Here is a 17,093-nt window from a genome sequence, read left to right on the forward strand (position 1 = left end):
GCCAACCAACAAACTGGGGACATTCTTGTCCCTTCTAAATCTGATGGAGGAGCTGAGAGTTCTAGCACCTTTAGATCATGTTCACCTATCCCCAATTCCTCTAGATATAAAGGTGATTTTCCACTGGAAGCATTTGCAGACAGAGTTGCATCTAAAAACATGGAGCAAGAGCAGATTGGAGGCTCGATAGATCTAATTCCTGAAGAAGTTCAAGTCATAACAAAAAAGGAATGCAGCATCCAGGAACCTGGGTGTTAGCCAATTCACCCACTGGCTGTTTGATGACTCATGGGGAAGCCAGTGGTGTGGGCGCTGGGCTGGTCTCCTGGTGTTCCCAATGCTGCGCTCCCCTCTACCTCTTATTTTTTAAATTGTTACTATTATTATTTTAGAGATGGGGGGTCTCACTATATTGCCCAGGCTAATCTCAAACTCCTGGGCTCAAGTGATTCTCCAGCCTCGACCTCCTGTAGTGCTAGGATTATAGACAGGAGCCCCTGCACTGGAGCCCCCTCTACTTTTAAAGTAAAGTGCTTGTCCTTTTGCTCAAAGATGGGAAGGGGTGGGATGAAGAGTACCAGTTACAGAAAGACCAAGTTCAAGCCCACATTTCTATTATGGGTCCCTTAATCATCTCCCTGGAACTCCTTAGATGAGACAAATGAACAAGCCAAGGAACTCACATTACTAGGCCAGTACTGAGTGGACTATTACAACAGGAAAATCCTAACCACAGCTCAAGCTGGAGGCATACAATCGAAAACAATTAGCAAACTGTGCAAGGCAACTTGATGGCCACAGATGCTGATATCTCAAGAAAATGAACGATAGATCAAGAAAGCTGGTAGAGAGGAGGCAGTGCCAATGTGGCACCACTCTACAAACCAATGGATTAGAACGGCTTGGAGGCCATGGAAGAGATACAAAAAGAAACTCCAGAAAAGGACATAATAGGTTTCAAGCCAAATTGAATAGATTTAAAACATGGAGAAAGTTCCAAGCTTAGTAAAAATCTTTAATTTAGTCAGAAATTCCGTAGGCTAAGTATAAAAAGTATGTTCCCATTTTGTTCCCACTTTACAGGTGCTAAAATTTTCTCTGGAACACAGAGTTTGCTCAGCTAAGAGGCTCTAGAATATTCCCAGGAGAAAGGTCTTAAACCATGTCACTTTTTTTTTTTTTTTTTTTTTTAAAAGATAGGACCTTGCTCTGTTTGATGACCAGAGTTGGAGTGAGTGGTGCAATCTCGGCTCACTACAACCTCCTCCTCCCAGGCTCAAGCAAAGCAATTCCCCCACTTTGGCCTCCCAGAGTGCTGGGATTATAGGCATAAGCCACTGCACCTGGTTTTTTTTTTTTTTTTTTTTTTTTTTAAATTTCTGTGACACACCCCATGTTTCAAGGAAACAAAATCACAACATGAAGAAACATCTTCCGTCCAGGCAAAAGGAAAAGAAAGTCACTGACACAGCTGGAGAAGGACCCAGGTAGCCTGGGCTCCCAGGCAGACTCAACACACAGCTGTTTGCTGTCTCTCCGAGTGTTTTTAAATTAAGGGTTTATTGATGGAATTGTTCTTCAGTCAAGCAAAATTTGGGGACTGACAGGTAATAGAGATGAGGGCCCTGGACAGAGGGGACCAGAAGCTCTGGGCTCCTCTCCTTGCCCAGCAGGTACCCGCCGACTGTGCTACAGTTCCGGCACTCAGTGGGATATTTATAGCTGCCTTTAAATTTACCCAGCTCTCCATAAAGCGAGGTAATGGGGCGCCCTTTACTGCTGCTAGTGGTGATTGTCCTAACATTCTTTAATTAGCAAAAAGCGTTGGCACAGCCACTTTCAAAGCATTTGATCTTACTGTCCTGGTGTTCCCTATTTCAGGCTCAACAGCCCCCACTCCCTTTGGAGAAAATGCACTTTAGCCAATTTGAAAATGACAGGCTTATGTGTACATGAGCACAGATAATGTGTATTTGTGCACCTATGCTCACTCCTCACATATTCACAACTGCCAAGAACCTGTGAGCCTTTATGGTACCTCCATAAAACTCTCCTTCATAATCTGTCAGCAAGGGGCTAGGATTTCTAAAAATTGAGAACTGGAGACACCTTAAGGTCAGTAGGACTCTCCCTCATTTTTCTAGTATTAAAAAAAAATCAGGCTAGCAATTTTTCACCTGCTTCTTCAAAGAACGTAAGTAGAGCAGGGTAGGGCTAGGGCTATCGATAAAATTAGGAAGGCCTGAGTTCTTACCCACATGGGACATCAAAAACAGTCCTCATCCCTCTGAAATAATAAACTCACTGCTATGGTCTAGGTATTGGAAACAAGAAGGAGAGGCCTCTGTTCTTGTGGGGATGCACAATATACGGCCCATAAACAAGACAATTTCAGGTAATGGAAAATAAAATGAGACAAATAAAGCTGGGTGATAAGACTGTGATGAGTGGGGCTACTCTGGACAGGATAGCCACCTGAAGATGTGGGGGAACATTTTAGGTTAAGGAAAGAGTAAAGGCTTTAATGGGGAGAACCACATAAGAGTATTCCAGGAAAAGAAAGAAGACCAGTAGAGCTGAAGTGCAGGGAATGAGGAGGAAGACGATAAAACATGAGGGCAGAGGTGCAGGCAGCAATGAAGGCTTAGGGCCTGTGGGCCATGGGAAGCAGTATGGTTGTTACTCAAACTATGAGAGGAAGACACTGGGGCATTTTAAGCAAATCAATAACATAATCTGATATATTGTCACAAAGATCACTTTGGTTGCTATGGAGAAGAGCCTGAAGAGGGCAAGTGTAAAAATCGATGTCTTGAATAGATTAATTTCTTAGTTTTGAATAAATGTTCTGTGGTTATGTAATATATTAACTCACATAAGAGAAAGCTGGGTGAAGCACATATGGGAACTCAGTACTATTTTTGACCTGTCTGTAAGTCTAAAATTACCTCAAAATTAAAAAAAAAAAACAACCCCACCCAGTAACTGTTAAAAACAAACAATGAAAAACATCTCATACCTTAAATGAAGACTTGAAAGTTATAAATTAGGTGCAATAACAAGAGCAGATATCTAGAAGAAAATAATTCCTTCAATAACTGACTTTGAACAAGACAGCCTCTTCTATACTGGTTTCCACAAAAGAAAATAACAGATGATACCACCATCACTATTTGCTGAGATTAAGATTTCCTTTACTTGCTTCTAGTTCAACAATACCATGAAAAAAGTTATTAATACCACTTTACACGTGAAGAATCGGGGGTTTAAACAACTAACCTATATATACATGGTATGTAAGAGGCAGAACTGGGGTTTAAACTCAGGTCTGTCTGACTCCAGAGGTGCTTTGCACCTACCAGTACGCTACAATGCCCACTAGCATCCACACACACAGACACGCATGTGCTCTTATGTGGCAAATTTTGTATTCGTCCATTTGGGAAAAAATAGTTTTGTTTTCTCCAACCAAAATCTGAATAATTTTAAGAATACACTGTGTGTCTGTGAAGAGGCTAATTGTAAGCATAGGCATGGATTAATGATCACATTTATGTTTGAGATACCTGAGAAGTCTCTCCATCCACAGCTCTTAGTTCCACATCTGTACCTGCTGGCCCTGATCTGGAGGTATCCCTTAATCTCCAATGAACATGAAGCTCAAAATTTCTAAGAATTAGATACAGTGGAGCCAAATTTAGTGGCAATGCAGGAGGTACTTTTGGTGTTACTACTGGTAAATGCTTAAGTGTTCCAGTATCTTTGGGATAAAATCTAGAGATAATGTAAAGAGAAAGTGAGAAAAATCATTAAGAATGGAATCACAAAGAAACAGAAAATAAGAGACAGATTTCTCCTGAGTGTGTCTTGTCAGCCTGCCCCCTTCTCTCGGCTCATGTGATGTTTCCTGATTGAGAGACTCTCTCCCTTCCCAGTGGGAAGACCCAACAGCCACACAGCTCCTGTTTGGCTCCCCTACCCTTCACAGGCACAGGTGTGTGGAAGAGTCACCTGTTGGTTATCAGATGCATTGTCCCTTTCCTGTTCCTCTTAAATGGCACATCACAGCATCACAGTGGTTGAGTTTGGGCTCTACACCGAGACTGAAACCTGGCTCTATCACTGTAATGGGCTGAATGAGCCCCCAGAAAAATAGGGGTACCTCCTCATTCCCAGAACCCTGCGACACTTAACCTATTTGAAAATTATGTCTGCAAAGACCCATTTAAATTAAGAATCTTGAGATAAGGAGATCATCCTGGATTATCCAGGTAGGCCCTAAATCCGATGACAGGTGTCCTTATAAGTCACCAAGAGGAGAGAGGCAGACAGAAAAGGAGAAGGTAGTGTGACCATGGAGGCCGAGAATGAAGTGATACAGCTATAAATCAAGGAATGCTGATAGCCACCAGAAGCTGGCAGGGGCAAGAGGCAAGGAATGATTCTCCCCTAGGGCCTCTGGAGGGAGTGCAGCCCTGCCAGATTTTGAACTTTCAGCCTCCAGAACTGTGAGAGAATATATTTCTGCTTTAAATCACCAACTATGTGGTGATTTGTTATGGCAGCCTCAAGAAACAAATTTAGTCACTCATCAGTTCTGTGATCCCGAGAACACTTCTTAAATTCATCTGCAAAATGGGGAAATCTGACGGTACTCATCTCACAGAGCTGTTGTGAGGAGTAAATCTGTGTACTTAACACAGTACCAAGTACCTACCAACGCTGCAGTAAATGTTGCTATTAAAACCACTGTTACTGCTATACACGGGCAATTAAAGAGGAAAAGTCACAAGGGCCTGGAACGGGCCAATGTACCTGCAGAAGTGCATTTTCAAGGCTCCCGGCTGAACCTCTCTTTTCAATTTGAGCATGTAAGTGACTGTGGCTAGAACACGTGCAAACTACTCCAAAAGAGGAGGCAGAGTGCTAGCTGGGAGGTTTTCCCCATCACGCGAACCTGACAGCCCACAAAGAAACTGTAAGCCCTGGAAACTCATTCTTAGAGGAGAGGGAAAGGCCTTTCCATTCTATAGCTCTTTACCATTTGTATTAAGCAGTGTGTCTTTTCTTAGCCAAGGTTTTAAAAAATTGCTCTTGATGGGACCTGGAGGGAGAATGCTTTTTTATCCTTTACTGTCCACTCCCTTCTGACTTCCTTAAAGAGCTGAGTCCTTGGGGGAAAAGATTCTAAGCACACTCAGAAGAGTGGGTAACTCTAGAACAGCTGTCTTGCCTTGAATCATCAGGCTCCAGGAATAAAATCCATTCCCTTTATGACTGTGGGTAGTAATGGCACAGCCAGCCTCACTATGGGATCACAGGCAAGAAAAATAACCTTCCTTTTGCAATTCTGATTTTACTTATTAAACAGAAAATTCATGGCTAGTTGTCCCTGATGGGTGTTTGCACACGCGGGTGGAATTCAGACAGACAGACACACACACACACACGTGTTCATTACCTTGGAAAGAAGGCAGTGACTATTTCCATGTAGAGCATTCCTACTTTTTATTATTACTGATTCACCAATTGATACCTTTCCTTCCCTTTGTGGAGGGCAATTTCCATACTACTTTTTTCTTTCTAGTTTCCCAAATTCCTTCTATGTCTTTGCTCTGGTTGTTCCTACCACTGATGGACCTACCCTTAAAAGGGGCCCCAAAGCCTATTTGGTGGCAAAATGATACCCAGTCAAAGACTACTCACTCCTGGAACACCCTATGAGGCATTATGGACATCTAGTGGCTGCTCAGGATAATGCCTCAGGGATGCATATCAGGTTGGGGAGTGGTCTAGCCCTAGGCTTTACTAGGAACCCAATTATCCTGGCTGGGTGGGAGAGTCCTGGGTCCTCTAGATGACCATTTCTCTCATTTTCTATTGGGGACCCAAAGTCACTAGGAAGTGCAGACAGGTGCTATTGAAGACTCCTCTTTATCCCAATCCAGCAAAGTATAGTCGCACCGGCATACAAGCCCACAGAAGACAGGTATTTGGAAATATCTTCAAGGCCCAGGTTTAAAAGCCAATTAGCCATACATTGTCATTTTGACTGACGAACTGAGGTCAGAAAGGACAGTATCTGATACTAATTAGTCATGTAGCTTTACGTAAGTCACTGTGCCTCTCTGAGCTTCATCAGTGACATCTGTAAAGTGAGAGATTAAATCCAGATAATCTCCAAGGTCCATTTTAGTTTAACATTCTGTGATCTGTGTGTCTTTTTAGTAGCTGGGAAAACACAGTCCGATTTGCTCTGCTCGGCAAGGCAAGGCACTGTGCATCTCTGGATTAAATGAAGAAAGCATTCTCACTTAACTTTGTGGCCCATTTCCAAGACTTGGCTACAATCCCAAAGGATCAACCTTCTTCACAGAACTACATATCTGAGATGGGGCAGGAATCATGGACTAAGAGAATGGTAAGAAACTTTCTAATCCATTTCCTTGATTTTATAAATGGAAAAACTGATGTTTAGAGCTATTTTAAGATTTGTCACATGTCTAATCAGTGGCAGAAAGGGGACTAGAACTCAGGTATCCCAATCTTAGCACAGGGCTCATTCTACAATACCAGGCTACTGACAAAGGCCTTGCCCAATCACTGATGGCTTTTTTAGCTCTCTCTGGCTTTATCACAGGAGACTCCCTGTGTGAAACTGCGAGTGAAAACAATCTGAATCCAGTGTCTCTTTCTCTTAGGGTTTAAGTAGGCTTCTTCCCTTCTTATTCCTTGGTGGCACCATTCCAAATCCAAGCAGCAGTCCAAGCCAGGGCTGTGAGGAGCAAGAAGCCATGGCTAGATGGTACTTGGGTTACCAAAATGAGAGGCTGCAGTCCCACTTTCAGCTCAGAAGGGCTGTGTGCAACGATAGCCCCACAGCCTCCTCTGTAGTCCAGTTAGTAGGTTCAGTGGTGCTTTCCTGGCCCAGTTGGCTTACAGGGGCAAAGCAGCCTGGTGTAGAGCTCGACAGATCTTGGGCATAGTCACCTTCATGGATGGCAGTCACAAATATTTACTGTGAGACAACCTCATTACTAAGTACTGGCCTAACCCAAATCGGCCCCCACTTTCATCCACCTTTACAGTGCGGGGCAGCAGCTTTCATCTGTGGAGCCTGGAGCTGAACAGACAGGGTTTGAGTTTGCCTAGAGTAGCAGGGGACCAGCCCAGGCAGAGCCCCTGTTGCCTGAGGAAGGAGGGATAGTCACACTTAATCGCTGCCATCCAGACCCTGGCCAAGGGTCTCCTAAGGCAACAGACGACTCTACTAGGTTGGTGCCAGCTATAAAGGAGCAGAACCTTTCACCAGAAAGTCTGAGTGTCCTCCACAGTCCTGTCAGGCTAGGTTCACATTTGAGTCTACTAGACGGTAGTGTCCTGCTTGAGACTAAAGATATGCAGATGGGGTTTCAGTCAAGACATAAAAAGGGCTGCTAAGGAGCCCAGATGGAACTAAACCCTAGCATCAGGGTTTGACTCACCTCCACGTCTCCCTTATTCTTCTTCTTGATGAGAGTTCATTTTCTCAGCCCATCTCCTACCCTTCATCTTACTTCTCTGACACATCCTTAACTGAACTTTCCTACAGTCTCCCTCCTCCCCCCTCCACTTGCCTCCACCATTTACTCTATGCAGAGTAGACACAGTGGGCATTCTTCTTAGTGATAAAAACATCGGATTCAGGGTTTGAAGGCTGGATGGAAAGGTTGGCTCTGTCATTTTCTAGTGTATGACCTTGGGCAAGTTATTTGCCTGCCTGAGCTAAGTGCCCTCATCTATGAAATGGAGACAAGTGTGGCAATTACTTTCACTGGGTAAATGAAGATTAAACAAGAACAGATATAAGTTCTTGGTATGGTGGATGGCACATAGTAGATAAGCATTCCAGTAAATGACTATTGAAGTGGATGAATGAAACCTGAGTTCTCATCCCACTGGGAGAATACTTTGGGGAATCACTTCCACACCCAAGTTTTTGACATCTGAGACATGCTGAGGCTCAAATCCACTATCACTTACTAGTGACACGAGGCAACATGTTTGACCCATATAAAATGAGTAATAGGGTTGCTGGGAATATTAACAGTGGAATACAGACAGAGTAAGGGTTCAATAAATAGAAACTATCAAGGTTATATTTGACAGCAAACGATAACAGAAAGGTCTTGGTAAAGAATGGGCACTCCAACTTGCTTACAAAGGAACCGTTTCCAGGACTTCAAGTATTCCGTGGCGTATTTAAGGAGGTTCAGGTTACTGGGCAGAAGACAGTATTAAGAAATGGGTGTGGTAGAAACCAGAAAGCTGAGAAATCTAGGATCTCCTCGTTCTGAAGCAACAGCCCACGTGCAGGTGATGAGGGTTTATCTAGCGAGCCTGCCAGAAATCACACGGTGAGTGGGGTGGGGGATGAGGAGTATGGAGGCAGCTCTTGAAGGGAAGGGGTATTAAACCATGTTATATTCTACTGGACCGGCTTCCCAGGGCTCAGCTACAGATTGCCCCACTCACAATCGGCAGAGAAAGGGGCAGTCTTTTTTCAGGTGGGTGGGAAAAAGCTGACCTAGTCCTGTTCTCCTACACTAGTCTGTCAAATGCCTCAGGGTCTCCTACCAGAAATAGGAGCAAGAACTCCACCCCCACTCCCAATCGCTACCCCTGGCTGCTACGCAGTTCTTTTCAGAGTCCTAGCCAAGGAGGGGCTGGCGAGCTCACAGGGCAGAGGGCTCAGCCGCCCGCCTCCCTTCCCCCAGTTCTCTGTGCACAGCGGCGAGCAAGGGGCGACTCCGGCCAGCGAAGACTGAGAAGCCGCGGCTGCAGCTCCATGAATGAATGGGCTGTGTCGTGGGCTCCGGGAGTTCACCTCAATCCTTCCTGCCGGCCTCTGTGCTGTCCCAGGTTGTCATTCCCCAGCTCGTCGCACTTGGTCATTCCTGCCACTGTTTCCCGCCCCCGCAACCCTCATTAAGGGAACTCTCATTTAAAGCCCCAGTGAGAACCCACGAGGGGTGAGGCAGAGCGAAGGAGGGGCCGGCGGCAGTGCAGCAGCGAAGCCCGGGCTCTCGGTCCGGGGCGCCTCGTGGCCCCCACCGCCCTCCCCCGAGTCCCCACCACGCAGTTTCGAACTCCGAGCGCGAGTCCGCGGCGCGGCGAGGCGCCCCGTCAGCAGTCGGCGGGGGTGAGGATGACGCGGGCCGGGCGGGAGGCAGGCCAACTGCAGCGGCCCCGCCGCGGGCCGCCGGGCCCCTGAGCCCCGCTCTCCACAGCCAGGGGACGCTGGGTGCGGGCCAGAGGGCGGGGGCCGGTGAAGGCTCTCCCGCCGCAGCCCCGCGCCGCTCCAGCCTATCAGCGGCCACCCAACGGCTCCCTCCGACCGGCCCAAAATAGCTGCGAACGCCCGCGACTTGCGCGCGGCCCATCACTTGACGCTCACTCCAGCTCGCTCGCCCGCTCGCCCTGGCCCCGCTCCGCTCGTCTAGAGGGGGCGGGGAGGAAGCGGCCCGGGGAGGGGGGAGGGGGGAGGGGGAGAGAGGAAGAGAGGAGGAAGGAAGGAGGAAGGAGGAAGACGGGCGGCCGGAGGCGCGGGGCTGCGCGGCGCCGGCCGGCGCGGCGCTGGAAGGCGCCGGCGTTAACCCCGCGAGGCAGCCGGCGGAGGGGGAGCAGCGCTAATACATAAGAGCACTGCATCACGCTAATCTTCTCCCAGAACAGTATGCGTCAGCAGTACATTCACGTTCTGACTGAAGGACAAAAGGATGAGAGAGCAGTCTGCGTGGCTGCCGCCTGCAACACCGCGAGCCCGGCGCGAGGAGGAGACGGTGGGCGCCGCGCACAGGAGCCCCGCTGTTGCCGCCGTCGCCGCTAGCCAGCGGGGACTATGTTCCCGGGCTCCGGAGCGTTTCCCGCAGCCGCGACCCCCGCTGCTCACGCCGCTGCAGCAGTCCGCTGGCGGCGCGGCCACTGAGGGCGCCGGGAGCCAAAGCCGCGAACTCGCTCCCTCCGCACAAATCCGGAGCCGGCGGCGCGCCGGGGGCCGGGCAGCGGCGGGCGGCGACGGGCGGTTGCGCGCCGCCGGGGGCTGCGGCCGCCGCCGCCGGACCCGCGCCCGCCCCCGGACTCTCTGAAGGGGCCTGTGGTGCAGGCGCGACCGCGGGCGCCTCGCGCTCCTCCGGCCGGCGGACCGGGTCCGGGCGCAGCCGCCACGCCGCTGGCCCTCGGGCGCCTGACGGATCGCCGCCCCGCGCGCCGGCAGCCGGCGGACTGGAGAACTGAGCCCGGTTTTTGTCTCTTCCACCCTCCGAGAAGAGGCGAGGAGAAAGGGGGTGTGTGTCTGGGGAGGGCGAAGGCGCCGCGAACACCTCTTAACTCTCGCCGCCCTGCGAGCTCACGACCGCAATCAGCTGCCGCCGGCCCGGAGCGGCCGACGCGGGGAGAGGGAGCGCAGCATCGAGCGAGCGCGGCCTGGGCGGCTTCGGGGCGCCCCCGCACCCCCTCCGGCGGCGGCCCGGGGAGCGGGCCGGGGCCGCCGGAGCGCACTTTGGCGATGAAGCGCCTTCTCCCGCGGCTGGAGCGAGCCCGTGCCAGGGTCCAAGGACAAAGCCGGGAAGCGCTGGTGGCGCCGCTCCTCGGGCGGAGGGGGGGGCATGCACCTGCATAGCCCGCCGGGCCTTCGCTCTCCCAGGCGCGCCTCAACTCCGCGGCTTCGCCGGCTCAGGCTCCGGATTTACTAGAAGCCATTTTGTCTCCCCCACCCCTTCCCTCCCCTCCCCTCCCCTCTGCCCTCCCCGCCCCCACCACTTCCCCCTTTTGTTAATTAAAACTAAGAAGTCGGAATGGGAACGAGGTGCCCAGCTCCCGTGGAGAAAGCTTAAGGACACCACGCCAGTGTTTTCCTGCCTTCCTTCCGAGGTAGGTGACGGCGAACTGGGTGGGGACGGTTGCAGTGTGGGAGAGTCGTAGCTTTCGGAGGGCTTGCCTTGAGGGTGGGTTGGGAGACGAGGGGCCGCTCGAGTTTAGCAGGATTTTTTTCGGCCGATGCGCTCCGTCTCTCTAATCGCCCCCTCCCCACCTCCTTCTCCAGATGGAAAGAGGAGCTCCTAGCTCACTTAAGCCGGGGTAGGGCTGGTTCTCCTTTCCGAGCCAAAATCCCAGGCGATGGTGAATTATGAACGTGCCACACCATGAAGCTCTTGTGGCAGGTAACTGTGCACCACCACACCTGGAATGCCATCCTGCTCCCGGTCGTCTACCTCACGGCGCAAGTGTGGATACTGTGTGCAGCCATCGCTGCTGCCGCCTCAGCCGGGCCCCAGAACTGCCCCTCTGTCTGCTCGTGCAGTAACCAGTTCAGCAAGGTGGTGTGCACCCGCCGGGGCCTCTCCGAGGTCCCGCAGGGTATTCCCTCCAACACCCGGTACCTCAACCTCATGGAGAACAACATCCAGATGATCCAGGCCGACACCTTCCGCCACCTCCACCACCTGGAGGTCCTGCAGTTGGGCAGGAACTCCATCCGGCAGATTGAGGTGGGGGCCTTCAATGGCCTGGCCAGCCTCAACACCCTGGAGCTGTTCGACAACTGGCTGACAGTCATCCCTAGCGGGGCCTTTGAATACCTGTCCAAGCTGCGGGAGCTCTGGCTTCGCAACAACCCCATCGAAAGCATCCCCTCTTACGCCTTCAACCGGGTGCCCTCCCTCATGCGCCTGGACTTGGGGGAGCTCAAGAAGCTGGAGTATATCTCTGAGGGAGCTTTTGAGGGGCTGTTCAACCTCAAATACCTGAACTTGGGCATGTGCAACATTAAAGACATGCCCAATCTCACCCCCCTGGTGGGGCTGGAGGAGCTGGAGATGTCAGGGAACCACTTCCCTGAGATCAGGCCTGGCTCCTTCCATGGCCTGAGCTCCCTCAAGAAGCTCTGGGTCATGAACTCACAGGTCAGCCTGATTGAGCGGAATGCTTTTGACGGGCTGGCTTCACTTGTGGAACTCAACTTGGCCCACAATAACCTCTCTTCTTTGCCCCATGACCTCTTTACCCCGCTGAGGTACCTGGTGGAGTTGCACCTACACCACAATCCTTGGAACTGTGATTGTGACATTCTGTGGCTAGCCTGGTGGCTTCGAGAGTATATACCCACCAATTCCACCTGCTGTGGCCGCTGTCATGCTCCTATGCACATGCGAGGCCGCTACCTCGTGGAGGTGGACCAGGCCTCTTTCCAGTGCTCTGCCCCCTTCATCATGGATGCGCCTCGAGACCTTAATATTTCTGAGGGCCGGATGGCAGAACTTAAGTGTCGGACTCCCCCTATGTCCTCCGTGAAGTGGTTGCTGCCCAATGGGACAGTGCTCAGCCACGCCTCCCGCCACCCACGGATCTCTGTCCTCAACGACGGCACCTTGAACTTTTCCCACGTGCTGCTTTCAGACACTGGGGTATACACATGCATGGTGACCAATGTGGCAGGCAACTCCAACGCCTCGGCCTACCTAAATGTGAGCACGGCCGAGCTCAACACCTCCAACTACAGCTTCTTCACCACAGTAACAGTGGAGACCACGGAGATCTCGCCTGAGGACACAACGCGAAAGTACAAGCCTGTTCCTACCACGTCCACTGGTTACCAGCCGGCATATACCACCTCTACCACGGTGCTCATTCAGACCACCCGTGTGCCCAAGCAGGTGGCAGTACCCGCGACAGACACCACTGACAAGATGCAGACCAGTCTGGATGAAGTCATGAAGACCACCAAGATCATAATTGGCTGCTTTGTGGCAGTGACTCTGCTAGCTGCCGCCATGTTGATTGTCTTCTATAAACTTCGTAAGCGGCACCAGCAGCGGAGTACAGTCACAGCCGCCCGGACTGTTGAGATTATCCAGGTGGACGAAGACATCCCAGCAGCAACATCCGCAGCAGCAACAGCAGCTCCGTCCGGTGTATCAGGTGAGGGGGCAGTAGTGCTGCCCACAATTCATGACCATATTAACTACAACACCTACAAACCAGCACATGGGGCCCACTGGACAGAAAACAGCCTGGGGAACTCTCTGCACCCCACAGTCACCACTATCTCTGAACCTTATATAATTCAGACCCATACCAAGGACAAGGTACAGGAAACTCAAATATGACTCCCCTCCCCCAAAAAACTTATAAAATGCAATAGAATGCACACAAAGACAGCAACTTTTGTACAGAGTGGGGAGAGACTTTTCTTGTATATGCTTATATATTAAATCTATGGGCTGGTTAAAACAGATTATATTAAAATTTAAAAACAAAAAGTCAAAACAAAAATATTTTCTAACTTGTAAGTTCTATTTAAAGGGGGTGGGGGGGAATCTTGGGAATGTTGTGGGGTACAAGCCACAAGTTAACTTGCTATGCTGCCAGAAGGGATTTCTGGTATAAGGTTGAAATTGCTGAGATAAAATAAACTAAAACAACAAACATCCCTAAAGAGGTAGGATGTGGGCTGCTGAGGGGGCAAGAGGGATAGACTGAACTTGTCATTTTTTAGAAGATGCTTCATAGGACACAGGAATACCAATTTCTACAGACATCTTTCTTAAGCCGAGAGCTGTCTTTGCAGAATTATCTTATTTAAAAAATACAAAAAAAAGCACCATGAATTTGTACTGTGCCAAAATGTTAGTGGCAATAATATTTTTCTTCAGAGGCTAAGGGGAAGATAGATCTGTACATGTGTTTTAAGCAGGAAAACCACCAAAATTCAAATGAACCCTTAAAGGGGCTGAGTCTTTGTCCATGTGCACAAGTCTTGGGGGTCTGTGCACTGGGACACACGTGTGCCTTGCCTGACAGAATGCTTAGGAAGGAGCAGAGAAGGATGGGAGCTGGCGTAGCTCTCAGCCTAATGCTTTCACATTGCACCAGATTCCTGCAGTTGGGCTTAACCCACTCTGTAAGGCATGTGTCTATTCAGGGTTTCCCAAGAGGAGGAGGCCCCTGAAGGGGTGCGGCAGCAGGGGGGTGGGAAGGGAGGGCAAAGCAGAGAGAATGTATTCACAGGAGGCCATAAATTAGCATTGTGCCATGTCCACCTGTTGTTCCTGGAATCTGACAAATGATTGTAGACAATGATGGCATTTTATGATTTTTAAAAAAGATTTTGTTTGTTTTAAGGTGGAGAGGGAGGAGAAGCCTGAAGTGGGGAGCTTGGGAGTGGAAGCTTTTCTCATGCTTGTGATTTGGTGACTTTTCTAAATGCTGATTCATTAGGGACTATTACAGTTGATGTCAACCGGTTGTGGTGATGGGGTGGGGGCAGAACATGAGTAGCAAAGAAAAAGGAGAGACGAAAAGGGTACAGGCTCATGTAAAGTAATGAAGCCTTTCCCAACCAGGAGGGTTCACAAAAAAGCTTGAGAGCCACAGTTACAAGTGACACGCATGCACACATGGAGTTCCACATGGGGTCCTGTTGAATGGAGCACACTGAGGGGAAGCTTCCCTCTCCCAGGCCACCTCAGGAGAAGGTGAAAGAGAAAGGGTGGGCGTGGGTGGGGAAGGCAGAGATCTCTGTTATTCTGGTCCATTTAATGATGTAACTTCTTTCAGTTATTACTTTAGCTTTAAAAGGAAATAAGGGGTTCAGATTTGAAAGGGGGTGGTATGGGTGGGGGTGGGGTGGGGAATTGCCAACAAAAGAACACTGATTGTAATGTGAGAAAAGTGTATTTTTGTATTTTAATAAATATTGTTGAATTTTTAATTCAATGTCCCCAAAGGGTTAAATTGAATAAGACCCTGAACCTATAGATTCTTATGAGCCAATCATTTCTATTTAATAAAAAAGCGGGGAGGGGAGGGTAGAGGTATGATGGGGGAAAGACAAATGTTAAATTATTTTCAAGTATGGGAAAATGCTAAAGCTGTTAATAACCTTTCCTTAGCTTAAATAAAAGCACCCCGATTCTAGTGCACCTTCCACAAGCTAACTGTGTTAGTCCCTGGCTTTGTTGGGGGTATAACCAAATTCCCTGTGCCCTGGAAAAGCAGGGGAAATGGGTCAGCCTCAGCTCCTGGGACCTGGCCAAAAGTTAAATGCCACCTCAGCAGAAGCTGCTGGTCAGGCAGCACCAGCTCTACCCGAGGACCCTGGGGGATCTGGATTTCAGAGGTCTGTAATAATGTAGTTTGGCTTAAATTTCCGACAGGCAGTGTTGCTTCTGTTCTCTGGGTGCTAAATAATCCAAACATGTCTTCGTGGTACGTGTCTGTCTCTTGATGCTTACCGAGTAATAATGTCCAGAGAGGCTGCATGAATCAGGACCCTGCACTTCTTTAGTGCTAGTATTTATACTAATGCAGAGAATTGGGACTGAGTGGGTGTGAACTCTTTGGAACTGAGGAAGGAAAGAGAGGCAGGCTCCACTTTGCAGCAGTTGGCTAAGGGCCAATTCTTAATCCTCCTGGGTATATACATCATTTCTGGGTATCAGTGTGCCAGCACATATGTATGGGCACACACTTATAAACTGCCACTCACAGTTCTAGCCACCAAAGATCCATTCCTCCTGCCTCTCCTTTACCACCATACCCCCAATAAAAAAGAAAACTGCAGGAGAGCAAAGGGTGGGACTTGGCTAGGACCAGGTGAAAAAGCAAGAAATTACTCCCTTTCCTAGTGCCACAAGACACAACTCAGGCTGTTTAAAACAGCTTCCTGGGTATGCATTCAGAGGAAATTGCGGAGGAAGTTGCTGTTTCAGAAATAGAGGATGAGGAGCCAATTTCCTAACACTCTTCTTTTTTTTTTTTTTTTTTTTTTTTTGACAGCTATTTGAGCAGACAGGGAATTATGCAGTAACTCTGCAATGACTAAGGGTCTGTGGCTAACAGTCTGAGGGGTGAGGTACAGAAATGGGCCTAAAACAATCTTGGGAAAGAGTCCTATGGACAAATGCATTTGTCCCAAGGAAGACTATATTCAGCTCCAATCTGTGGGAGAAGGACTTTTCAAAGGATCCTCAAAGGAATTGGGGGAGACTAAGAATATGGATCCTAGATTTAAGTATCCTCAGAGCTGCCAGGAGAGTTCCTTACCCCAGCAGGCCTGCCCTTTGATCCGTGCAGTTTCAACTTTTACAGCAGTAACCTTCCTTTGCTATCATGGTATATCCTCCTCTGTAGCAGGCACTTGGGACAGCTTTTCAGAGAGGCATCCCGTGCGTACCAAAAATGCAGCCATGAATGCTGTGACTCATCCTTGGCCTGGCCAAGGTTTGTTACTTAGGAATGGAACACGGGTTGGTAGCTCGTCGGGGGGTAGTTATAGCAACATGTTGGATGTAAAGACTCTTGCTGATGATACGCAGTTAGAGAATTTTCATTATAGAACTGAAAGCCATGAAAAATCATTTAGTCTAATCCTTTCACATTTTACAGTCAAAGAAACTGAGCCCCAGAGAAATTAAAAGACATATCCAAGGTCACACTGCTAGTGGAGGAGGTGGGACTAAAAGCCCAGGTCTCTTGACCCCTAAGTCAATGTGCTTTCTCTCTGCTATTGGCTATCAAGAACATACTTAACTAGCAAAACACAGTTAAAACGGGCCCTTCCTAAGATATGTCTGTGTTCTCTTATCCCTCTTAGAGCTGTTCAATCTCTTTAGAACTGGCTCTCCTGCCCTCTAAGGCCTGACTACAGGGGCTCCACAGGTGCTAAGGGGTTAGATTATCAGGACTGTACATAACAGTTTCCTGATTCTTAGGCCCAATGGCAGACAGAAACTGCAGGATCCCACGGGGGGTGACAGCTAAAGGGGAAGGAGTGAACTAGATAAGACTTGGTGTATTACAGTGAGAAAAGGTGGCTTGGCCTCCTTCCAGCCTTGGAAACTCTGCAGTGTAGAGGAGGTCTTAAAACACCTACTGGACCACAGAGGTTCCCCCATAATGGAGCGGTTTTTGCTTACCTGGCCCAACAATGAGAATAGTGGGAGGCTCTTTCACTCCTTTTCTCCACCATATCTACCCCAGCTCTAGCTCTTTAAGTGCCATGCTGTAGCTGCCACTTCTATAACGTGCTCCAGGGCTTTTTAACAGCCTTCAGC

The 17,093-nt window shown here is 49.2% G+C and overlaps 2 protein-coding genes across 2 annotated transcripts in view; one reads left to right on the forward strand and one right to left on the reverse strand.

Annotated features, from left to right (window-relative positions):
* The window catches only part of SND1 (staphylococcal nuclease and tudor domain containing 1), a 438,972-nt gene that overhangs the window by 53,065 nt on the left and 368,814 nt on the right, over positions 1-17,093 (reverse strand). The gene's annotated exons all lie outside the window — the stretch shown is intronic.
* On the forward strand, positions 10,767-14,780 carry LRRC4 (leucine rich repeat containing 4). Its single transcript, XM_050782568.1, has 2 exons — positions 10,767-10,911; positions 11,084-14,780. The coding sequence occupies exon 2, from the start codon at positions 11,184-11,186 to the stop codon at positions 13,143-13,145; it is 1,962 nt and encodes a 653-aa protein (XP_050638525.1). The 5' UTR covers positions 10,767-10,911; positions 11,084-11,183; the 3' UTR covers positions 13,146-14,780.

The sequence above is a fragment of the Macaca thibetana genome, chromosome 3 (assembly GCF_024542745.1).
Source record: "Macaca thibetana thibetana isolate TM-01 chromosome 3, ASM2454274v1, whole genome shotgun sequence".
NCBI classification, from domain to species: domain Eukaryota; kingdom Metazoa; phylum Chordata; class Mammalia; order Primates; family Cercopithecidae; genus Macaca; species Macaca thibetana.

What these genes read in the sequence shown, in the direction of transcription:
- LRRC4 (XM_050782568.1), top strand. Translation starts at nt 11,184, where the DNA reads ATGAAGCTCTTGTGGCAGGTAACTGTGCACCACCACACCTGGAATGCC.